General features: G+C 42.5%; 1 protein-coding gene across 3 annotated transcripts in view; it reads right to left on the bottom strand.

Moving 5' to 3' along the window:
* Positions 1 to 26,270, bottom strand: part of DCK (deoxycytidine kinase) — a 72,703-nt gene that overhangs the window by 19,399 nt on the left and 27,034 nt on the right. For all 3 annotated transcript variants that reach the window (XM_033961145.1, XM_033961127.1, XM_033961136.1), the window contains exons 3-4: positions 21,623 to 21,816; positions 10,177 to 10,324 (exon numbers count right to left, since the gene is read on the bottom strand). In XM_033961145.1, coding sequence (XP_033817036.1) covers positions 10,177 to 10,324; positions 21,623 to 21,774 — 300 coding nt within the window. In that variant the 5' untranslated portion in view covers positions 21,775 to 21,816. The remainder of the gene's footprint in view (positions 1 to 10,176; positions 10,325 to 21,622; positions 21,817 to 26,270) is intronic.

Raw genomic sequence — 26,270 nt, 5'->3', positions numbered from 1 at the left:
CCCTCATCCAGCTATATCCCCTCCAAATGCCCACCCCACCCTTCCTTCCCCCTCCAACACTTATGGCTGGGTTCCTCTCTTACTCACATTGTTTATTTCCTCCCGTAATTCAGCGTTTAACTCTTGTATCCTGTTCAAATTGTAATATCCTGTATCTTACTGTAAACATCCTGTACCGGTCCACTCTGTAATTTACTTTATCCTATGGTAAACCTCCCCGGTACCTGCTCACTTTGTATTAACCTGTATCGTATTGTAAACTTCTCCTGTTCCTGTTCACTTTGTAATATCCTGTTCAATTTGTATTAACCTGTATCGCATTGTAATCATCTCCTGTTCCTGCTCTCTTTGCAATATCCTCTCCTCACTGTAAACTTCCCCCATTATCTCTTCCACATTGTAATTCCCTGTATATTATTCATTGTAATTCCGACTTATTATGCACACTTTTCCACATAGCTTATGTATCTCAAATCCCTGGTTCCAATTCCTAGCTTATTTCCTGTTCCAAACATATGTATCTTGTTGTAAACATATGTCTCCTGCTGTAAACACTGCACAACCTTCTTTGTAAACCGCTTCGAACTTATGGTATAGCGGTATATAAGAAATAAAATTATTATTATTATAATAGAATTACATCATCTGGCAAGAAAAATACATCATCGGGCAGGGAATTTTAAAATACTGCCCAGAAGATTCAGATGCTAAACGAATGACAATCATTCATTTTCATCCCATAGGCAGAAAATTCTTTAATGGAATTATCTTCAAGAATATTGGAATTGGGAGCTATTTCTATTTGTCAAGTAGTGAAGAGATACTTTGAGGAGTTTTTGAAAAACTTTCCCTGTAGTTCTAGAGAACGACATTATCCTCAAACTTGGTTTTCCAACTTGTGACATGAATGATGTGCTCAGCTTGGAAATAGAAGAAAGCAGCCTCAACTCAATTGTAGCTCATATAGATTTGATTGAAATATCTGTTATGTATTTTTCTTTGGCAAGTTTAATATAGAAATGGATACTCGGGCATATTGATGTCTTTAGCTATATTCAATCTATTAGAATTAAGGCGAGATCAGTATATTATTTACTTGTCCTTCTTTGGTTGCATGATTGTATGTTATATGTTTTAGCAAAAATTTAAGTAGATTGATGTCTTTAGCTATATTCAATCTATTAGAAATAGACAACATCACTATACACAGCATACAATTTTTTAGTATTTTTAATTTTCTTTGGGTAAATGTAGTATAAAATGGATAGTCTGCAACAAGTTTTAAAAACCATGCAAAAATTGTCCTCCAACATCCTGCATGGGGAACTATAACTTAAGTTTACTCTCCGTCTCTATATTTCCCCTCTGAGAGCATATCGAATGGGTATCACACCTTCTCATACCTGCCCTAAATGTGCTCAGGATCATGCTACACTGGGCCACATGTTTTGGTCCTGCCCCGTATTACTCAGTTTGGAATCGTTTGGGTCAATACACTACAACAATATGAGGCAGGTGGTGGACTCCAACTCCTAAAGCACTGTTTGGTTTTTATTGTATAGCAGCTCCTAAATCTAAAGTTTTGACTGCCTTTGTGGCTAGAGTGATGCTCCTGAGGAAGAAGGTCATTCTATCTAACTGATTGTCCCCTGAGCCACTGACTTATAGTCAATGGAGATCTTTGATGATAATTCATGCCTCCTTGGAACGCCAGCAATTTTCAACTCTTGAAACGGGTCCTGGCCGACATTTTTGTTTATTTGTTGCTCTTTAGGTTCATGGACTGGGGTTTTTGTTAGAGGGGATAAGGGGGGGAAGGGATGTATAATGTACATATTATGAAGAAAATTGTTATACTTTCCTTGCCTTCTCTGTATGCACTTTGATCTTTAATAAATATATTTCAACATAAAATGGATAGTCTGGCATATTGATGTCTTTAGCTATATTCAATATGTTAGATTTAAGGAGTTATCAATATATTATTTACTTGTCCTTCTTTGGTTGTATGTGTGTATGTTATATGTTCTTTTTCTTTGGGTAAATGGATTACGAAAGTGAAAATCGAAGCAAATTGATGTCTTTAGCTATATTCAATTTGTTAGAATTAAGGTAACATCATTATTTTATTTTAGTTAATTTTAATTTTTTGTTGTATTATAATTCATTATTACTTGAAGAAATAGTTTTCATATTATTGAAATGACTTATTTGATGTCTGTAACTAAATTTCATGTTTAGTTTGAATCTAAATATAAATAAGAATGGTAATTTCGGTTACATATGTATTTGAGAGGGAAAATTATTTGTGCAAGGGGGGATAGGTGATTACAGTTCTGCCTGCGTGCAACCAAGTTTGCCATGTGTTGTTTCAGAAGGATGGGTAAGGGCAGATCTGGGGTTTTTGAGGGTTTGGGGTCCTGGATGTGTATGAAAAGGTCATTTCTAAATCTACTAGGTTTAATAGGGGGTGGAACATTCTACTCCAGTGCTTTTTGAGTTGAACTAAATGGCTTTAAAATTTTTTCACTAAATGTTAATGGACTCAATCATCCCATAAAAAGGAAAAAGATACTTACCTTTTTGAAAAAGCAACAGGCTGATATATATTTTTACAAGAACATAAGAACATAACATAAGAACATAAGAAGCGCCATCTCCGGATCAGACCTTCGGTCCATCAAGTCCGGCGATCCGCACACGCGGAGGCCCTGCCAGGTATACACCTGGTTTATTTTATAGCCAACCATACTTTATATGCCTCTCTCAAGGAGATATGCATCTAGTTTGCTTTTGAAGCCTAGGACTGTCGATTCTGCAATAATCTCCCCTGGGAGAGTATTCCAGATGCCAACCACTCTCTGTGTGAAGCAGAACTTTCTGACATTAGTTCTGAACTTGTCCCCCCTTAGCTTCATTTCATGTCCTCTTGTCCGTGTCAAATTGGACAATGTAAATAATCTTCTCTGCTCTATTTTGTCGATTCCTTTCAGTATTTTGAAGGTTTCGATCATATCCCCACGCAGTCTCCTTTTCTCAAGGGAGAACAATCCCAGTGTTTTAAGTCGATCCTCATATACCAGTTTCTCCATACCCTTCACTAGTTTGGTTGCTCGTCTCTGCACCCTCTCCAGCAGTTTTATATCCTTCTTTAGATAGGGAGACCAATGTTGGACACAGTATTCCAAGTGGGGTCTGACCATTGCCCTATAAAGCGGCATTATAACTTTCTCCGATCTACTCGAGATTCCTTTCTTTATCATACCCAACATTCTATTTGCCTTCTTTGCCGCTGCCGCGCATTGTGCTGACGGCTTCAGGGTCCTATCTATCAGTACACCCAGATCCCTTTCTTGTACACTTTTTCCCAGACTTGCACCTGACATTCTGTACTCGTATTCCTTATTCTTACTGCCTAAATGCATTACCTTGCATTTCTCCACGTTGAACTTCATCTGCCATTTCTCCGCCCATTTTTCTAACCGACACAAATCGCTCTGGAGTTCCTCACTATCCTCCTGCGATCTGATTGCCCGGCAGAGTTTTGTGTCATCTGCAAACTTGATGATCTCACTGGATGTTCCGTTTTCCAAGTCATTGATATAAATATTAAAAAGGATCGGTCCAAGTACTGAGCCCTGGGGTACACCACTAGTCACTATCTCCCAGTCGGAGAACTTCCCATTTATGCCCACTCTCTGCTTCCTGTTATCCAGCCATTTGCCTATCCATCTTTGTATATCTCCCTCTATGCCATGGCTTTGTAATTTCCTGAGAAGTCTTTCGTGTGGAACTTTGTCGAACGCTTTCTGGAAGTCCAAGTATATTATGTCCACCGGCTTTCCACTATCAATTTGCTCGTTCACGGTCTCAAAGAATTGGAGTAAATTCGTCAAACACGATTTCCCTTTCCTGAATCCATGTTGACTGGGTTTCATCAAGTCGTGTGTGTCCAAGTGCTGAACTATGCTATCCTTGATCAGTGATTCAATCATCTTGCCTGGGATAGACGTAAGACTCACAGGTCTATAATTGCCCGGTTCTCCTCTCGATCCTTTTTTGAAAATTGGCGTGACGTTCGCTTTCTTCCAGTCGTCTGGTATCTGACCAGTTCTGATTGACAGGTTTGCAAGTTTTTGCAATAACTCTCCGATTTCAACCTTCAATTCCTTCAAGACTCTCGGGTGAATTTCATCCGGTCCAGGGGATTTGTCACTTTTAAGTTTGTCGATCTGGTAGTATATCTGATCTAAGTTCACTTCAACTGTGGTGAGGCTGTCCTCTATTTCTCCTGTAAACAGTTTCTCCGCTTCAGGTATTGTTGAGGTGTCCTCCTTCGTAAAGACGGACGCAAAGAAGGAATTTAGTTTGTCTGCGATTTGTTTATCTTCCTTGATGTACCCTTTTCTTCCCTGGTCATCCAGGGGTCCCACTGTCTCTCTTGCAGGTTTTTTCCCTTTCACGTATCTAAAGAAGGGCTTGAAGTTTTTGTCTGCAGGAGAATCAGCTAAGCTGGAAGGAGGCTGAATAACACATTGTTTCTTTGCTCCAGCTTTAGGGAAGAAGGCGGGTGTGGCAATTCTGGTTAATAAAACGATATCAGCAAATTTTAATAACTTTCATGCTGACCCAATGAGTAGATGGCTCTTTGTCACTATGGCTTCTGGTGATAATACCCTTAAGCTTTTCAATCTTTATACATCAAATTCTAACCAGATAGATTTCTTAAAAAAATTGCAACAAGTTATTCTTTCACATACTCTGCCTAACTTAATTATAGCTGGAGACTTCAATTCTGTAGTGGATCCGTACATAGATAAACAACCAAGTAGAAATATGAAATCTATGGGGCTAGATCATTTTATGAATATTTGCAGATTAAGAGATATCTGGAGGATTCTTAATCCTAGTGCTCACGAGTTTACATTCCACTCCCAAGTGCATAAATCATTCTCATGAATAGATTATTTTTTAGTATCAAATCATATAATCCATCAGGTTTTAAAGGCAAGCATAGACCCTATTATTATTACAGATCATGCAGGTATCTGGATTAATTATCAATTTGCTAAACAACATTCTCAATTTCCTATCTGGAGATTTAATAATATACTGCTTGCTGACTCAAATTTTAATGAGGAAATGCAAATAAAAATATCTGAGTTTTTTCAAATCAATACCTCAGATCAGATATCTTTAGAGACCTTATGGGACGCCTTTAAAGCAACTTTACGGAGTCAGATTATAGCTTACTCAACTCATATGCAGAAATTATTACGCCTTGAATTTTCTAAATTAGAAGGCATTACTTTAGCTCTTGAAATGAAACTAGTTTCTCAATGGAATCAAGTAACTTTAAATGCTCTGATGATTGCTAAGTACAAATATAATGCTATTAGTATTCAATTAGCCAGGAAAGACCTTTTTCTTCAACAAGCAGTATATTATGGAAACTCTAATAAGGCAGGGAGAGTGCTTGCAAATTATTTTAAAGCCAAGAAGCGTAGAGGAAACATCACTGCTATTAAAGATGAAGGGGGTAATGTCTATACGAATCAACCTGATATTTTGTCCCAATTCTTTGCATATTATAAAAGATTGTACTCCTCGGATCTAGGTTCAGGAGATACGGTTAGAAGTGGGGAATTTCTACAATCTATTATTGGACCCAAAGTTCCGGATCATATTAATGCACCTATATCTTTTCCTGAGCTCCAAGCAGCATTAAAGTCTCTTAGAGTAGGAGCCACTCCAGGTAGCATTAAAGTCTCTTAGAGTAGGAACCGCTCCAGGTAGTGATGGATATACTGTGGAGTTTTTAAAAAACTTTTCAAAATGTATTACTATCTCATCTTTTTCAGTTGTATCAAGCACAATTAACAAAAGGACAGATATCTGATACCATGGCAGAGGCTCTCACAATTGTGCTCCCAAAACCAAATAAAGATCCTATGATGGTAACAAATTACAGGCCAATCTCCTTAATTAATGTGAATGGGAAAATACTAGCTAAACTTATGGCTTTGAGGTTAGCAAAAGCCCTCCCACATATTATTGGTATGCATCAAATGCACTCCATAGGCTTACATTGGCAAAATCTCTAGAGGTTCCGGCTTTCTCGGTATCATTGGATGCTGAGAAGGCCTTTGATCGAGTAGAATGGCCATTCATGTATCAAACTATAGGTTGGTTTGGAATTGGGCTTGGATTTGTCCAAATGATTAAAACTATCTACAGTTCCTCTGCTAGGTTTTACATTAATAATGCATTTACTGAATGGTTTCCTTTAGAAAGGGGGGTTCACCAAGGATGCCCCTTATCTTCTCTGCTTTTTGACATTGCTCTAGAACCTTCATTACTGTCAGTTCAGCAAGCAGAGGAGATACAGGGGATTCCATATGCAGGTCATATGTATAAAGTTTCAGCGTATGCAGATGATATTTTATTGCATTTAACTAATCCTAAACTAACTATTCCATCTTTGCTCCAGTTGATTGAAAACTTTGGGAAATTTTCTGGGTATAAGATTAACTGGAGCAAATCTGAAGTTGTTCCATTAAATGTTCATTGTGTTAAGAGTATAACTGATCTATTTCCATTTCTCTGGAAGGAAGACAGAATAAAATATTTAGGAATAATAATTCAACAGACATTGGAGGAAACTATGTTGACTAATGAAAAATGTTAATTTACAACGGTTAAAGAAATATGTGAGCAATGGAACCCGTTACATCTTTCTTGGTGGGGGAGAGTTCAAACCATTAAGATGATGATTGCTCATGTAAGATGAGTATGATACCAATTTCTACAAAAAAATAAACAGCATTCTATTGGGCTTTTTAAGACTCCCAGAATTGTCTTATCATCTCTACAAAAGTCACAATCTATGGGAGGAATAAATTTTCCAAACTTTCATAGGTACCATCAGGCTAACATCTTGTGTCAGGGTATGTATTGGATCCTTCCAAAACACATTTAAAATCTGCCAGACTGGCTTATTCTTGAAAGTCAACTTATGGCCCCACGTCATTTAGAGCATTTGATAAGTGTTGGACTTCCAAGAATCTATAAAGGTAACAAGATTTTTCACTCTACTTGGAAGACTAAGGGCTCCTTTTATCAAGGTGCGCTAGGGGGTTAGCGCGTCAAGATTTCATCACGCGCTAACCCCTGCGGCACACCAAAAAACGAACACCTCGTCAATGGAGGCATTAGCGACTAGAGCGGCAGGCAGTTGAACGCGTGGTATTCCGCACCTTAACTGTCTACCGCAGCTTGATAAAAGGAGCCCTAAGATTCTTGGATGCTCTATTGCCAAGAAAACAAAATGTCAGTCCTTATGGCTGAACTCCTAAAATTTATGGTGGGAAAATCAAAAATTTTGTGGAGAGTAGTTAAAAGTTGGAATTAGAACTCTTAAAGATGTATATCCTCAAGATAAACTAGTATCTTTATTCCAGTTGAAGCAATCATTTGACTTACCAAAAACACAATGCTTCCAATGGTTGCAATTAAAACAAGCTATCCAAAAAGGAATTCCTCAATAGTGTACACTAATAGGGCAACATAGCTTGCCATTTTTATGTTTTCAAGTGGACTTTCAGGGTCATCAGGCCTCTACATGGTATAAATGAATACGTGATAACTTACCTAAAAAAACAAAAATAGGCCTACATGATATTTGGAGTCTAGAAATACAATACAACATTACTACAACTCAATGGTCCAGACTTTGGAAGCATAGAGTGCAATGTACGGCGTCAGCTTCTATGAGAATATTTAAAATTCTCTTCATACACATTCAGGACGAATGGGAGGGAGGAAAGGTTGGAAGGGAGTATTGTTTCATATATTCGTGCTTTTTGAGGATATTTGTTATATAAACTGTTGCACTTTGTATAAGTTATTTCTACAAAATCAATAAACAGTTATAAATAAAATAAAGAAAGTACAGGAGTGACTATTTTTAGGCAAGCTGGATGAGTGGCAATGTGAATGTTCTAAAGAAAGATTAGATTCTTACCTCAATCTTCTTTCCTGTAAAGAGGCACATCAGTCTTGAACATTGGGTAGTCACCCTCAAACTGTGAGTTTGATTGCAAATGGCATTGATCATTTTCTTTGGTTCCATCTCTTTTCCCAGTAGGCTGTGCTGTAGCTACTCAGTGTGTACCAAAGCAATTGAATACCATCCTACCAACAAATACACAGAAAGCAGGGATATGGGGAAACTCCCCGACAACTAATTATGTTCTGTTCTACAAGAAAACATTAGTAAAATTTTATAACTGTAAACTTAAATTAAAAAAATAAAGTGGAATGAGCAAACCACCTACCCGACTGCAACCTGAACTAACTGCCATGAAATGTGAAAGAATTCCAGTCATCGTCTCAACTAAGGCAGACATCTCTTCACTTTGCAACCCTGCTTGATAGGTAAATGCAAACATCTGGTGAAACCTATCTGTCTGAGGTAGTTGAGTGCACACTCACTTCATATACTTTTGAAACAGTGAATACTGATAGGGTGAGCTTCAAGACTGATGTGCCTCTTTACAAGAAAGAAGATTATTGAGGTAAGAACCTAATCTTTCTTTCTAAGCTACCATACCTCTAGTGGTGTGCGCCTACATACATAAAGATTGGGGATTGTTTCCCACACACGATGTATGCTGAAGAAATGGCCAAATGAATCCATCTGGAAATGGAAGCCGGTCTTCCTTTACAACTAGAATTTGTCAATACAAGCAAAAAACTGGAAAGAGAAATCTCATTCATCACTTTGAGATACCCAAGAAGGATTCTCCTAATTGTCCTCTTTCTTGGAACCTGCAGGAATAAATGTGGGCAAACTTCTTGGTTAACTTGAAATGCCAAAACTACTTTTGGCAAGAAGGGAGGCGCCATACGGAGCGATACTCCAACCTCCATAAATCAGAGAAACAGTTCCCTGCAGGAGAGAACCTGCAGTTCTGAGACTCTGCTTGTTGAGGCAATAGCTACTAAGAATACTGTAAGATCCATAAGTGACACCTCTTGTAAGGGCTCATGCAGAGCTGGACAGAGGGGGCCTTGAGAACCATGTTAGGTTCTAAGATGGGCAGGCTGTCTCACTGGCGGACTAAGACGTAATGTCCCTTTCAGAAACCTGGAAACACCCGGGTGTGAAGCTAAAGGAATCTTATCCATCCATGCTCAAAAATGCGACAGACCCACAAGCAGCACCTTGAGCGAAGAGACCGCTACGCTCTTTTCTAGACTGACTGGAAGAAAATCCAGGACTGCTGTTACTAGTACATGGAAAAATTTTTCCTTCCTATTGTCACACCAACCACAAAACATCTGACAAGTCTTTGCATAGTATTCAATCGTTGCTTGCTTCTTGGATCTGAGTAAAGTCACAATGACCACCTCAGAATAGCCCCTGCACTCTTAGAGACACACGCTCATGAGCCATGCCGTAAGCCCAAAGTATTCTGGATCCTCCAGGATAATTGGGCCCTAAGAGAGAAGAGTTGGATGCAGCAGTAGCTGGAGGCTTCTGTTCTTCTTCAGTCAGACTGAATGTGCATACCACATTGGCTGCTGTGGCCAGTCTGGAGTGACCATGATGATGGGACCCATGTGAGCTACTATTCTTCTAAGGCAGGGGTAGGGAACTCCGGTCCTCGAGAGCTGTATTCCAGTCGGGTTTTCAGGATTTCCCCAATGAATATGCATTGAAAGCAGTGCATGCAAACAGATCTCATGCATATTCATTGGGGAAATCCTGAAAACCTGACTGGAATACGGCTCTCGAGGACTGGAGTTCCCTACCCCTGTTCTAAGGACTCAGCCTATGATGGGCCAAGGGGGAAACATATAAAGTAGTCTCCAGCCATCTCTGTACCAGCGCATCCATGCTGGTACTTCCAGACTCATATTTTCAGCTGAAACACTGCAACACTTTTCTTGTTCTCTGCATTCATCATCAGATCAAAAGTCAAATGCCGCCAACGACACACAATGTTGTTGAATGTTTTCCCTACTGGGAAAGGAGATGGAGCCGAAGATGGAGATGGATGCCTTCTGCAGTTTGAAGGCGACTACCCCATGGTTCAAAACTGATGTGCCTCTTGCACTAGAAATAGGCTTGGAGTCTAGCTGTATGGAGAGGGCAGGGGGGTTCATTCCCACCTCAGGAGTTGCTCGTAGGTAAATGATGCCGTCAAGTTCAAGCTTTTCACAGAACTGCTTATTCATCCATTCGTGCCAGTCTTGATAAATGGTCCATTCTGTTTCATTCATGCAATCAGCCTCATACAAATTAGATGCAAAAACATATCTGTAATGGAACAACACTTTCAAATCAATCAGCAATAATTATAAAATAAAACATCAAGCCAGCAAATATGTGGTGGTTTTTTTTTTTTTAAACTGACAATTCACTCACTAAATTGAAAATAAAATCATTTCCCTTACCTTTGTTGTCTGGTAAATATGTTTTTCAAACCATCTTTTCCCAGTCTCTGGCTGCACTTCCTTCTGTTTGTGCTCTTAACTGTGTACCTTATCCATTTGCTGTTTTTTTCTCCTTCACTTTCTGCACTACATCCATCTTTAACATTAACTTTTAACATTCAACTTTTTTCCATTTTTCTGCTTTTTTCTCAAAATCTATCTACTTTTCCATGTCTTCCTTCCCATCTATCCATGTGTACCATCTCCTCCCTCATTCTTCTCCCCTATTCCCATCTATCTATAAGAAGCATTTCTTATCATCTCTTCCTTGACGCACCCATTGCTGTGCACCATCTCCTCCCTGTCTCCCCTTCCCTTCCCATCCCTGTACACTATCTCATCCCTCTCCCATGGTCAGACAACTCTGTCTTCCCTCTTCCCCCCTCATATGGTCTGGCATCTTTCTCCTCTCCTTCTCATAGCCTGGAATCTCTCTCCTCTCCCATGGTCTGGCATATCTCTCTCCTTCCCTCCCTCTTCCCGAGGTCTAACATCTCTCTACTTCTCTCCTCTCCTTTCTGCGGTCTGGCATCTCTCCTTCCTGCGGTCTGGCATCTCTCCTTCCTGCGGTCTGCCATCTCTCTCTCTCCTTCCAATTCCAGTGGTCGGACATCTCTCTCTTCCTTCCTTCTCCAGAATCTGACATCTCTCCCTCCCTGTGTAACATTTCTCCATCCTTCCTCTCCGCCACTATCATGTCCAACAATTCTCCCTCTTCCCCATAAACACTATCTCTCTTTCCCTCCCACTTCACACACCTATGTCCAAGAATTTTTTTTTTCTCTTCCCTCACTCACCGGCAGCATCTCTTTCCCTCCCTTCCTAACCCCTAGCCCGTGCAGCCTCTGTCCTTCCCAACTCCCTCCCAGCCTGTGCAGCATCTGTTCTTCTTGCTTTCCCAATTCCACGCAGCCCATGCAGCATGTCCTTCCCTCCTTCCCAACCCCTGCCCTCCCCATCTCAGCTGGATTCTACGGTACGACCTGTCCCCAGTTCCTGACTCCCCCACCTACAACCTCCACACCGCTGAAATTTAAAATCTTCAGGCAGCCAATGGCACAATGAAGCCAGCCTTGGAAATGTTCTTTTTGCAGCATTTCCTCGTACCGTGTAGGCAGGACACTGCAGAAAGAACACTTCCGGGCTGGCCGATGTGGGAGGCTGGCTTCGTTGTGCCGTTGGTTGCCTGAAGATTTTAAATTTTGGCGGCAGGGAGTTGGTAGGTGGAGGAGTTGGGACTCAAGGAGGTTTCTGGAGAGGGTTTCACTACAGTGTAATATCAGATGCACAGTCATTGCGGGCCACATAAAACAGTCAAGCGGGCTAGGTTCAGCCTGCGGGTTTGTGTTCGAAACATGTGCTTTAGTCCTTCCTGAAGGAATGATAGGATTGTGACTATTGGAGCCCTAACCGGCTCTATCTAGTGTCCCAAAACACCAATGTTGAAATAATTTCCAGGCTTTCACATAAGCCATGACTGTCGCTGTTTTTTTTGAGCAAAGGAGGGTGGCTTTGATACCCTCCGAGTACCCTTTTTGCAACAAAGACTTGTGCCATTTCATAAGCCCAAAGCGTTCCAGATTCTCCAAGGCAACTGGATCCCGCAAGAGCAGTGTCAGAGGAAGAGGGAGTCTCAGACTCTGGTCTCTTTGCAGCCAAACTAGATCTGCATACCAACATACAGCCAATCTGTGAGCTACACGGATCAACAGCCCTCGATGTATCACTATTCTATGAATGACTCGGTCTATCATTGGCCAAGGCAGGAACACATATAATAGATCCCTGGTGGGCCAAGGCTGAACTAGAGCATCCATACAGCACAGTTACTTACCGTAATAGGTGTTATCCATGGACAGCAGACAAATATTCTCACACATGGGTGATGTCACCTACGGAGCCCCGGTATGGACACTTGAGAAGTGAATTGCAACTTTAAGTTCAGAAAGTTCACAATTAGCCCATACCGCACATGCGCAAGTGCCTTCCCGCCCGACGGAGGCGCACGGTCCCCTCAGTTAAGATAAGCTAGCTAAGAAGCCAACCAGGGGAGGTGGGAGGGTTGGATAACACCTGTTATGGTAAATAATTGTGCTTTATCCCAGGACAAGCAGGCAGCATATTCTCACACATGGGTGACCTCCAAGCTAAATAAAAAGGGATGGGGAGAGTTGGCCTTTAAGAAAACAAATTTTGCAAAACTGACTGGCCAAAGTGCCCATCCCGTCTGGAAAAAATTTCCAGACAGTAATGTGAAGTGAAGGTATGAACTGAGGACCAGGTGGCAGCTTTGCAGATTTCTTCAATAAGAGTAAACCTGAGGAAAGCAACAGAAGCTGCCATAGCGCGGACTTTATGAGCAGTGACACGACTATCCAGAGGCAGACCAGTCTGAATATAGCAGAATGAGATACAAGCAGCCAACCAATTGGAAATTGTCTTTTTGGTTACAGGATGACCCAACTTATTAGGATCAAATGAGATGAAAAGTTGGGGAGATGTTCTATGAGACTTTGTCCAATCGATGTAGTAGGCCAAAGCACGTTTACAGTCCAAAGTGTGCAGCACCATTTCTCCTGGATGTGACTGAGACTTATGGAAAAAAACTGGTAGAACAATGGACTGATTGAGATGAAAGTCCATAACTACTTTCGGTAGAACCACTTTATCATGGTGAAAAACTATGAAAGGGGGATCTGCGACAAATGCCTGTAGCTCACTGACCCTCCTGGCAGAAGTGAGCGAGATGAGAAAAACAACTTTCCAGATGAGAAATTTGAGATGAGCTGTTGCCAGTGGTTCAAATGGTATCTTCATCAATCTGAAAGAACCATATTAAGGTCCCAGACGACAGGCGGAGGCTTGAGAGGTGGTTTAATATTGAAAAGTCCTTTCATGAATCTGGAGACCAATGGATGAGAAGTGAGAGGCTTTCCCTCTATTGGTATGTGAAAAGCTGTAATAGTGCTGAGATGGACTCTGATAGATGTAGATTTAAGACCAGAATCAGAGAGATGGAGAAGATAATCCAGCACCAATTCTAAAGACAAGGAAGTTGGACCATGAGACACCAGGAAGAAAACCGAGTCCACTTTTGTTGATAACACTGTTGAGTGGCCGATTTCCTGGAAGCATCAATAATAAAGCAGAAGGCTGACAGAGATGCAATGATGTCAGCCGAGAGATACCAAGCTGTCAGGTGTAACGATTGCAGGTTGGGATGAAGAAGAGTTCCTTGATTCTGTGTAAGTAGAGTAGCAAAAATTGGAAGAGGTATGGGTTCCCGGGTACTGAGTTGAAGTAGGAGTACCAATGTTGTCTGGGCCACCGAGGAGCTATGAGTATCATGGTGGTTGACTCCTGCTTGAGTTTGAAAAGAGTTTTCAGGATGAGAGGAGTGGGAGTGAACGCATAGAGGAACAGTTGTGTCCAATCCAGAAGAAACGCATCTGCCTCCAGAATGTGAGGAAAGTAAAGCCTAGAGCAGAAGCGGGGCAACTTATGGCTGTGGGGAGCTGCAAATAAGTCCACCTGAGGAGTGCCCCATTTTGCAAAGATGGACTGAAGAGTTGTCGAACTGAGTGTCCATTTGTGAGGCTAGAGAATCCTGCTGAGGTTGTCTGCCAAGGAATTCTGTTTGCCCTGTATGTAGACTGCTCTCAGAAAAAGGATGCGAGTGGTCGCCCAAAACCAAATTTTTTGAGCCTGTTGACAAAGGGGAAGAGAGCCCGTGCCTCCTTGCTTGTTGATGTAGTACATCATTACTTGATTGTCCGTGCAAAGGAGAACTTGGTTGGTCAGGAGATGTTGAAAAGCTTTTAGTGCATAATACATCGCTCTGAGCTCAGCAAATTGATGTGAAATTTGCATTCTTTGGAAGTCCAATAACCCTGCATCTGAAGGCCGCTCATGTGTGCTCTCCAGGCATAGGTAGAAGCATCTCTTGTGAGTACCAGGTGATGCGAAGGAAGATGGAAAAGAAGACCTCAGGTTAGATTGGAGGAGGTCATCCACCAGTGGAGCAACTGCAGAAGAGATGAGGTTACAGAGATATGCTGTGAGAGCGGATCTGTCGCCTGACACCACTGAGAAGCTAGGGCCCACTGAGGAGTGCGAAGATGCAATCTGGCTAGTGGGATGACATGAACCGTGGAGGCCATGTGGCCTAGGAGAACCATCATGCATCTCGCAGAGAGTGTTTGTAGCTGAAACATCTGTTGACAGAGATGAAGCAAGGCAGCTAGGCGATCTGGAGGAAGAAACGCCCTAATGAGAGTAGTATCCAGAATAGCCCCGATGAACTGAAGACGTTGAGTTGGTTGGCGGTTGGACTTTGGGAAATTGATTTTGAAGCCCAAGATTTGAAGGAAAGAAATAGTGTGAGTTGTCACCAGGGTCACTTCCTGAGATGAAGCAGCCTTGAACAACCAGTCGTCCAGATAAGGGAACATCTGAAGACCGTGGGATCGGAGGGCTGCTGCCACTACAACTAAGCACTTTGTGAAGACTCTGGGAGAGGATGCCGGGCCAAACGGAAGAACTGGTAGTGACAATGACTGATTTGAAAGTGAAGGTATTTTCTGGAAGCCGGATGAATTGGTATAGGCGTGTAGGCTTCCTTGAGGTCCAGAGAGCATAGCTATTCGTTCTGAGCCAATAGGGGATAAGGAGGGTGAGAGAGAGCATTCGAAACTTCTCTTTGACAACATATTTGTTGAGAGCTCGGAGATCCAGGATGGATCGCAGGCCTCCTGTCTTTTTGGGAACCAAGAAGTATCGGGAGTAAAATCCTTGGTCGTGTTGAGAGGGAGGAACTTCCTCAATGGCATTGAGGAGAAGGAGGGATTGAACCTCCTGGAGTAGAAGAGAGGACTGCAACAGATTTATAGCAGACTTTTTGGAGGATGGTCCGATGGAACAGTGTGAAAATGAAGAATATACCCTTGACGAATGATGATGAGGACCCAAAGATCCGATGTAATGAGCTCCCAGCGATTGATGTAACATAAGAAAATAAGCATTGCCTCTGCGGGTCAGACCAGGGGTCCAACGTGCCCAGCAGTCCGCTCCCGCGGCAGCCCCCAGGTTCGTGACCTGTAAACCCTAACCTAAATTCTTTATTCCCTATTCATTAGTACCTGTATAGTTACCCTCTATCTGTACCCTTCAATCCTCTTCTCCTTCAGGAAGTCATCCAATCCCTTTTTGAAGCCCAATATTGTACTCTGCCCTATCACCTCCACTGGGAGCGCATTCCAGGTGTCCACCATTTTTTCTGAAGTAGAAGAGGCTCTGGTAGGTGAATGTCGAGGTGACCCAGCAGCAGAAGAGTCCTCCTCGGTAGTAGATGGCATTTCAGGCTCAGTATCCCCCAAAAATCTGAATCTCTGAAAAGAGAATGATGGGATTGGTGTCGACGGCTCAGTGTCGAGGTCTCCAAATGTTTAGATTTATGGGAGACTTTGCCTGACCGTGCCGGAGTAGCCTCTCGAGATGTAGCCGAGGAGGATCGGTGCCGAAGTGGAATGCTCAAGTCCTGCATCGAGGATGTCCGTACCGGTGGAGTAGCAGTGGTCAGTGCCTTGAGCAACTCAGACCAGACTGGTTCCTGGAGAGTTGGTGCCATGCTTGCCAACAGGTGAGCTGGTGACAAGAGGGTAAAGTGCTCTCCTAACTCCTCCCGAAGCAGGTTAGCAATCTTCTGCTTAAGGGAGACTGCCGGTACTGTTTGCTTCTTTTTGGCCGGTATGGATGGCTGGTCAACACGATCCAGGGATGATGAGGCCAAAGAGGAGGTACTCACCGATATCGGAGCTGTGCGTTTGCGGGACTTACACGAGGTCGGCAGGACTTGACTCAATGCAGCTTGGACCTGCGTCCAGGAAGGGGTAGTGGAAGGCTTCTTAGCCAGCTTACCTAGAGACATGGTGAAGAGTCAAAGTTGGTGGATCCACCCTCGGTGTCATCTTGGTCGGTGAGATCTTGGTCGGCGCCGACGGTGCTGGAGATACAATGAGATCCACTTCCATTGCAGCACTGAAGAGCTGTTTTTGTTGAAGTAAACAATTCTTAAGAGTGCGCTTCTGAAGGGAACAGCAGCGAGAGCAGGAGTCAGGATGGTACTTGGGTCCAAGACACTGCAAGCACCAGTGGTGAGGGTCAGTGACAGAGATAGCCCGAGCACAGCAACCGCACTTTTTGAAACCCGCCGGTGGGCGAGACATGGATGGGAAGACCGCTGCAGAGAAGTCGAACTCAATGGTGAGAAGAGTCCATAAGGCCCCGCTGGCCCAAAGCCCGCAACGGCAAATGGAAAAAGAGAAAAAGGTTGGGTTTAAAAAAAAAAAAAATTTATATGGATAAAAAAGTGAAAAAAGAAAGAACTGTGACAAAAAAAAGTCACAATCTGCGAGAGCAGGAAGGCAAGTGAGAGAAAAAAATTCAACAGGTGTTGAAAAACGCGTCTTTCTAGCTTCGCAGAAACTAAAAATCTGAGGGGACTGCGTACCTCCTTCGGGCAGGAAGGCACTCGCGCATACTCAGTGCGGGGTAATCGCAAACTTTCCAAACTTAAAGTTGCAATTCATTTTATCCTGGGATAACGGCACTTCCCTACTCACATCTTCGACTGAAGTATCATGCAGTCTTGTGATTGTGGGCTGATGCCATCATATCGAACATCAGACGCCCCCAGAGCTGAACAATCTTGTCAAACGCTACCTGGAACAGAGATCACTCTCCCAGATCCAGTGACTGCTGACCGAGAAAGTTAGCCTGAACAATGTATGCTTCCTCTCATGCTCTGCCAAGATGGCTAGCAGATGGTTCTCTGCCCATCAAAATAACAGATAAGCCTCCAGTTTTAAAAGTGCACTCTTAGAGCCTCCTTGCTTATTGATATAAGCCACTGCTGTGGTATTGTCTGAGAAGACTCAGACTACTTTTCCTTCCAGAATCTCTTGGAAGGCCCATAATGGCAATCAGTGGCTCTCAGCTCCAGTCTGTTGATGGACCACGTACTCTGTAAAGGCTCCCATTGGTCCTGGGCCGGATGACCTTCACAGTAGCCTTCCCAGCCATATAGGTTGGCATCTCTAGTCAGGATCACCACATTGCTATGCATAGAGGCAATCCTTTGGACAGTTTCTCCTGCCTTAGCCACCATTGCAAACTTTGATGGGCTTCCACTGTCTACTCTAAAGGCATCTGAAAAAAAGAGTCTTTCTGTGGTGACCAGGGGAACAATAATGCGTTCTGGAGAAGTTGGAGGAGAGCTTTTACTCACAGTACCACCTCTATTGTCGTCACCAGATAATGCCATGACGTGAGGGCTGGCATTACCGGAATATCTAAAATCTGAAGCCCAACTTTTGTTTGTGAGCCTCTGGAAGAAAGACATGGCCCTCTGACATGTTGAATACAATCCCCAAGTACTCCAGGGATTGCGAGGGATCCAGATGACTCTTTCAGAAATTGATTATCCAGCCCAGTTCCTGCAAGAGGTGGACTACTTGCATCATTGCCTTATGACCTTCTGCCTGGGATGTAGCTCCGATGAGCCAGTCATCCAAGTATGGATGAACCTGAATCCTAGCTCTGCGCAAATATGTGCTGCCACTACCATTACCTTGGTAAACATGTGTGGTGCTGTTGGTAAACCGAATGGGAATGCTGAGAGTTGAAAATCTCTCTGTACATAGAATCTGAGAAACTTTCTGTGATCTGGAAAAATGGGGAAATGCAGGTAAGCTCCTGTCAGATTCAGAGAGGTTAAATATTCCCCTAGAACAATGGAGGCAATAATTGATCGCACTGTCTCCATATGGAACTTGGGAACTTTGAAAGCTGCATTGACTGACTTGAGATCCAGAATTGGCCTCCAGTCGGCTGAATCTTTCTTTGGCACAGTGAAGTATATAATATAGAGTATCTGCCCAAGCCTGATTTGACAACTGGTATTTCTTCTACCACCTGAATCTGCAACAGCTGCTGCACCGTAGCTCGTACTCTGGCTGTTTTCTCTGACCTCCCTGCCAGGAAGTCTATAAAAAAATCTCGAGGCAGCTGAAAAAATTTGAACTTGTAACCTTCTCAAATGATGTCCAGCACCCACTGACCTGTGCAAATCTGTTCCCAGGCCTCCCGATACTCTGCAGGTCTCCCATCTATATGGGGAAGATCAGAAAGGAATTTGGCATCACTGGGACTTTTTGGAATTGGTTGTTGAACGGGTACTTGCTGCAGGGTTTCGACCAGAGGCACCAAACCTCTGCCTAAACTCTGTGAAGAGAAATTCACCAAAGACTGCAAAGCCATCTGTAGCCTTGAAAGGAACCACAACTTGACCCTCTAGGTGTTCGTGGCTTGCTATCCGGGAAATACTTAAGATACCTGGCCAATACACTGGTCATCAGATAGTCCATCTCTTTGCCAAAAAGCATCTGCCTATTAAAAGGAAGTTTGCTCAGTGTGGCTTTAGAAGCCAAATCTCCAGCCCATTGTCTGATCCAAAGCATCCTGCAGGTGGAAACAGAGTAAGCAGACACTTTGCTCATGACTCTTGTGACCAGGCAGACACGATGCCTGCCAGGGTCCCTGTTAGTTCAGGAAAAAAAGTAAAAATGAAAACCCGAGGTGGAATCAGGAAGGTGCATGTAAATCCTGAGACTAATAGTTTGTCCTGTGACCACCAGAGGGAGCCTGATTTATGTGATGAAGAGTTGGGTGATTCATCCCCGAGCCACCACCGGGGGAGCCCAAGAGGTCCCAGCTACTCTGCTGATTCAACTAGAGTAGGGCGTTGCCCCAAAGTATTTAAACCTGCAGTTGAGAACAGACAGAGAGGTCAGCTAGGGAGAAGGTTTAAACCTTTTCTCCCTAGGGAGTCCCCTGGGCCAAGCAGGAGCAACAAACCCATTCCAATGGAGCTACTAGAGACTGGACAAGCTGAGGAGCTGCTATTTCCAGAAGAACAGTCCATGGAGTGTGAGGAAAGTCTGGCAGAGTTCGCTCCTGATTTTTCTGAAGCCATGCAGGTAGACTGGGTCTCTACCAGCAAATAGTGAGTTGTGATTTTTGCTCTGGACTGTTTGGGACTATTTGTGTTTTGGTAAGCTGGGAGTGTGTATTGTTTGGGAGAGGTTTTGCTAACACCCTGGGAGGGAATTTTGAAAGCCTGTCTAGAGGCCTTATTTTGCAAAACCTGACACTCTCCTATCCTGGCAGTGAGCTGAACTGGCCAGAGGCTTTAATGAACTTTGGACACTAATGCTACTGAATAAGTGCCATGAACTGTATTTGTGTTTTTGAAACTGCCTGCTTGGGAGCAGTCAGTACTAGCTCTGAGGGGAGCTGAACTCTCAGACACAGCTGAGACTAAGTTAATGCTGAGAGCAAGCCAAGAACTTTATTTTGTGCTGTTTTATTTGCTTGCTTATTTTGGTATTTTTGTTTTGCTGCCGTTTGAGAGCATTCTGACAATTTTGGGCAGCTATATTGAAGAACTAATTACCTTCATGAAGGAGTGAATAAAATGGAATTATTCTCTTATGAACTACAATTGTTGTAGCTGTGATTTTTTGTTTCTGTTTAAAGTCCAGTCCTGCAGGGTGACTCCATTTTGGGTCACACGTCAGTGTGCTATTTTGTGGTAACCACTGGGAGTGCTATTGAGCCCTGTCCTGGGCTACAGTGGGCTACACTCTAAACATGTTATACGTGGTGTTTGCGACATAATCCACCCTCAACAGTACCATCTGGGGGTATGTGCTCACTTCCAAAGTCGAAGCCTGGCTTAGCATTTTATGGCAGGTGTGCACCACAAAGGAAGCTGCTGCCACTGCCTTAATACCCAAGGCTAAGGCCTCAAAGGCAGAAGTATATGTGAAGGAGGGTGCAGTAAATCCAGTTGGAAGGATTGAAGGGATTGAGCCAGAAAACAAGTTACCAAAAGTCTATATGAGTAATCAGGAGCAGGCAAAAGTAATTCCTTGTAGACAAGGGTGAGGAATTTAAACTTAATTCTAGCAGAAAAAGGTAATCAATGTCCAGCAATTAGAAGTAGTTTGATACGATTAAAGCAAGAAGAGTTGTGAAGAAGACTCAGTTTTCAGTTTGGTCCAGGGATGGTAAAAAAGAAGCAATATCTCAGAATATACCCACCACTGTGGTAGCCTTAATACTTGTCAAACACCACCATAGAAACCAAGAGATGTTATACTTGGAGAAAGCTTTGTCAAGAAAAACAGGAGAGTTATAAGAGGTAGCTATTGGGTGCTGGGGATCACTTGATCAATATCATGCTAAACTGAGCAATTCTTTACTGTGACAAGCAGGCAGGCCGTGTTTCAGCTAAACTCGCCTTCCTCAGGGATCCAAGATGTAATAATACAGTCTTTGACAAATGTGGAGAAAAGCCTTGAGAATCCAAATGTAGAATTCAAAATGCTGACTGCAAAATTGCAGTGCTGAGGCAATGACTTTTCTCCACATTTGTCAAAGACTGTATCATTATAGCTTGGATCCCTGAGGAAGGCGTGTTTAGCCGAAACACAGCCCATGTTGGGTCCTATTATGATACATGTGGATAGAGTGTTTACTGTTGTCATTGTTTTTAATAAAGAAAACTTTGAATAAATTTCAACCAAAGGTATGAGAACATTGAGTTTCCACAATCTTGTTTGTTTGGATCTGTTCTTCTCTTCTTGTGGAAATTTGAGTCTTCTTGTTTTTGCTGTTCATTAAATGAATCAAGCCAATTCTAACCTGCTGCCCAGCTAACATGCACAAGACAACCTTGAACTCGTGGCCTTCAGGCTGGGCAGCAGACAGCCTTTCAGGAGGCGCTATTCTGCCTCTGGATTCTAACTGCATGTTCCCAAAAGAAATCTGCACAGAACAAAGTGAGAAATGAAAAAACAAGCACACAAGGCACAAAGGCCTCAAATCTCCATTGCTCCTAAGATCTCAACCACACAAAAACCTGTATTTTCTGATAAAACATACCAAAGTCCTGGTCTGGTCCCTGCAATCATTTCTGGTCACACACATTCTAGCTCAGGCTCTATTACACAGAGAAACTGATATTACTCACTGAATCCTTTTCCCCACCTGTAACACCCACCTGTCACTGTAAACAGATCGCTCGTAAAAAACTACTGGCTTTTCTGCCTCCTTCAGCTTCCCATCCAAGGCACCCAACTGAGCTCGGATCCTGCTCATGCAAGCGTAGGCCTGGAATGTGAAGGACCAGCGGTCTGGCTTCTCATACAGCATCTGAAGCAAATTTCCACCACTCTTCTGGGAGGTTGTCAGCTCCTGTTGATTAAAATACATTTTATGTCAAGTCTGTTTTATTGAAAAAGATCAATAAATCAGTACAGAAATAACACTAGTGTGTCCAAAATGCTTATTATAAAAAGAAGGGTTGGATTCCTTAGAACCTCACTAATTACAAGACCTCACGCTGCATTTGGTGCACTGAATGCAGTATGATTCCTTGTTGCAATGAGTTAAACAGTACTACAGGCTTTATCTTGACTATTTCAAGCAAGACATTGAATGCTGAGTGTTTGGAATGCCATTGGTAGTATGTGTTTATTAAGGAAATTATGTTAAATTTCTGTAATTCACCACAATAAAATTTAGACATTGGAGATTCATTTAATAAAATACTGCTAGATTTTTTGCATACTATTTATCACTTATATAGTGCTGAAAGGCGTATGCAGCGCTGTACATTTTGACATTTAATAGACAGTCCCTGCTCGGAAGAGCTTCTAACTTAGATAGACAGACATGACATATAGGGCATAAAATGTATTTTTATCAATGTATCATTGCTGAGTGTGAAAACATAAAAGTTATAGCTATAGTACCAAGAGATTTGTTCCATTAAGCAAAAATAGCAAATTTTAAGAAAACACAGTATGTAATCAGTGGCTTTGAGGGACCCCAGGATGGGTTTCCCAAAAAATTTTTTTAAATTATTTTCTGATCAAGCACAATCAGATTCATGGGGAAAACTTCAATTTGCACATTTTTTTCCTACTTTAGGTTTTTCTGGACAGATGCATGTCAGTAACAAAAATCTTATACACGATTACAGGATGTCTGGTGCGGTACTTGGAGAGACCCCCCAGGAAAGACACTTGGAAGTACTGGTTGACAAGTCGATGAAGCCGTCCGCACAATGCGCCATGGTGGCGAAAAGGGCGAACACAATGCTAGGAATGATTAAGAAGGGGATCACGAACAGATCGGAGAAGGTTATCATGCTGCTGTACCGGGCTATGATACGCCCCCCCACCTGGAATACTGCGTCCAGCACTGGTCGCCGTACATGAAGAAGGACACAGTGCTACTCAAAAGGGTCCAGAGAAGAGTGACTAAAATGGTTAAGGGGCTGGAGAAGTTGCTGTACTGCGAGAGGTTAGAGAAAGTAGGCCTCTTCTCCCTTGAAAAGAGGAAACAGAGGGGAAATGATTAAAACATTCAAGATAATGAAGGGAATAGACTTAGTAGATAAAGACAGGTTGTTCACCCTCTCCAAGATAGGGAGAACGAGAGGGCACTCTCTAAAGTTAAAAGGGGATAGATTCCGTACAAACGTAAGGAAGTTCTTCTTCACCCAGAGAGTGGTAGAAATCTGGAACGCTCTTCCGGAGGCTGTTATAGGGGAAAACACCCTCCAGGGATTCAAGACAAAGTTAGACAAGTTCCTGCTGAACTGGAACGTATGCAGGTATGGATGGTCTCAGTTAGAGCACTGGTCTTTGACCTAAGGGCCGCCGTGTGAGCGGACTGCTGGGCACGATGGACCACTGGTCAGACCCAACAGCGGCAATTCTTATGTTCATAAGACAAATTCTGCCAGGGGAATGTAAACTTATGATTACAACTATATATATCTACCCTAGGGAATAAAAGAAAGAGAGCACTAGAGATGGATTGTAAGCAAATCAAACTACGGTACTTGCCTCCATGGGCACAGAAGTCGCAGGTCATTACCAAGTCCTCATAGTAATCTTTAAAAAAAAGATCAAATACACCCACCCCAGCTAATGCAGTCAAAAGAAATTTAGTGCCACTATCCAGATAGGGGCCAGAACTGAATAAGGGTACCTGTCCTAAATTATCTGAATATCAGACTATTACCATTTCCTGGATAAGCCGAGGACACAGAGTTACAGGATCAGAGGATAGCACCAGGGTGGTCCCTAATTTATGCACCTCTAGCACACGTAAATATGCAGAATGCCAGCATTTTCATAGTAGGTGTACCCTTTAACCGTGAATGTGTCATCATAGCACCTATGTGCTATTCTATAAGGGTGCTTGTAAGTGCCACAGCTCATAACTGCAGGAGAAGCATTCACACAAAAGGGGCATAGTGAGTCTCTCCCCTTACACACAGAATACTGTAAATGTTCCTCAAGTTCATGCCACATTTATCTGCCCTTAATTACAACAGGTCTACAGCTGGTTTAATTGTGTGCACATACTGTATATTAAAAGACATCAGTACTCTCAGAATCTGGGTGCTCAGATGCCATTATAGAATAGGCTCTCACCGTATAGCATCATGGTGCTTAAATGTCAGCACCCATTTATATAATTACCTTTTATTTGCATAATGAAGAGGCAGTCTGAAGGGTTATTCAGAGGCTATATTTGGATAGTAACGAAAAAAGAAATCCAACCGAATCTGCAGAAAAACCACCAAAACAGGAAAACCAAACAAAAACTGCAGACAATGTACACGATGCAGGCAAGAATTTATTGTACCAAAGATAAAATGCAGTAATAAAAAACCGTGTTGGGTCTCTTGGTTGGTAAAAAGTTTTGTTTGGTTTTCCTATATTTGGATAGTAGCACTGAACATCCCAGTCAGCAGCACTTCCTGGATAACAGGTGCTGCTGTAATTTCCATTTGCATTTTTGAATAATGGACCCAGAAGTTTTGTCTTTAAAAGAAAGTGGAAACTGGGAAAAGAATAAATAAGGAAGAGAACCCTTATAATAGTCTGACCAAAATATTAAGGAGTGTGTTTATTCAAGTGTGGTAAAGTTTTGCACTTATTTTGCAACAGATGCAAAAATTAACATGCAGTAATCTTTTTTTCAATTCTTTATTCATTTTAAAAAACTTACAATAAGTGTAACATCATTTCAAACTCCAATATCTAATCTAGACTTTTATAGATCACTTTTACTAAGCCACAGCTAGGCTAAGCACTGCTAGGCTTCCGGATAGGCGCTGTCTCCTGGATAGGTTGGATTATGTGCACCTGATGTGTAAATTGATGGCAATGCGTCAGATGCATATGGAACCCTATCAGAAAGTTTGGACGAGCTATGTAGCTTGGCTGACATCTTTCCACCACTCTGGGTAGTTCTGTAATAGTCGGGATCTGGGTGGGTTTGGGCTAGAGGTTGGGAGGCGGAGGGTGTAATAGGTTTTGGGTGGGTTAGGGTGGGGGGGATTTTTGCATTTTCTCTTGTCTTTATCTACAGAAAATAAATAGCTTCTTGATGCTGTTCCGTGGGGGTGGGGTGGGGTTTGGTTTTATTCAACTGCTGACTGTGTGCTAATGGAGAAACAAGATGGGATGGGGGAAGGGAGGGCTGGGTAATTAGGTACTTATGGATTATATGGGGTGTACAGTTTCTATAGTTGTATGTTGATGCACTTATGAATGATATATTTGGCTTGCTGTAGAGTATGCAACAAATTGAGTTTTTTCTACCACAGCCCAGATTGCTAAAAGCTTCGACACTGCTCCAATGCTCCTACGGTGGAGCAGCTTAGGAGCATTTAGCATTCCAGGCCATGGTAGAAACCTCTACTGCGGCTTAGTAAAAGAAGGCCTTAATGCCCAAAATGGTCCAAAGTGGTATACAATAAAATATACCAGTACAGTTCTGGGATGTCACAATTAGCTTAGAAAAGAAAATACTTTACATCAGGGGTGCCCACATTTTTTGGCTTGCGAGCTACTTTTAAAATGACCAAGTCAAAATGATCTATCAACAATAAAATTTTAAAAACACAAAGCACACTGTTCATACAGAAAATGTTAATTATTGTTTATATTTGGTATTTTTTACAAAGAGGTCATAAGAACATAAGCAATGCCTCCGCTGGGTCAGACCCGAGGTCCATCGTGCCCAGCAGTCCGCTCACGTGGTGGCCCAACAGGTCCAGGACCTGTGCAGTAATCCTCTATCTATATCCCTCTATCCCCTTTTCCAGCAGGAAATTGTCCAATCCTTTCTTGAACCCCAGTATCGTACTCTGCCCTATTACGTCCTCTGGAAGCGCATTCCATGTGTCCACCACACGTTGGGTAAAGAAGAACTTCCTAGCATCTGTCCCCTTTCAACTTTTACGAATGCCCTCTTGTTCTTTTATTTTTCAAAAGTTTGAAGAATCTGTCCCTCTCTACTCTCTCTATGCCCTTCATGATCTTGTAAATCTCTATCATATCCCCTCTAAGTCTCCTCTTCTCCAGGGAAAAGAGTCCCAGTTTCTCCAATCTCTCAGCGTATGAAAGGTTTTCCATACCTTTTATCAGACGTGTCGATCTCCTCTGAACCCTCTCGAGTAACGTCATATCCTTCTTAAGGTACGGCGACCAATATTGGACGCAGTACTCCAGATGCGGATGCACCATCGCCCGATACAACGGCAGGATAACTTCTTTCGTTCTGGTAGTAATACCCTTCTTGATTATACCTAGCATTCTATTTGCTCTCTTAGCGGCTGCTGC

The sequence above is a fragment of the Geotrypetes seraphini genome, chromosome 1, assembly GCF_902459505.1.
Source record: "Geotrypetes seraphini chromosome 1, aGeoSer1.1, whole genome shotgun sequence".
Classification (NCBI taxonomy): Eukaryota; Metazoa; Chordata; class Amphibia; order Gymnophiona; family Dermophiidae; genus Geotrypetes; species Geotrypetes seraphini.
This window is presented reverse-complemented; position numbering and strand designations above follow the sequence as displayed.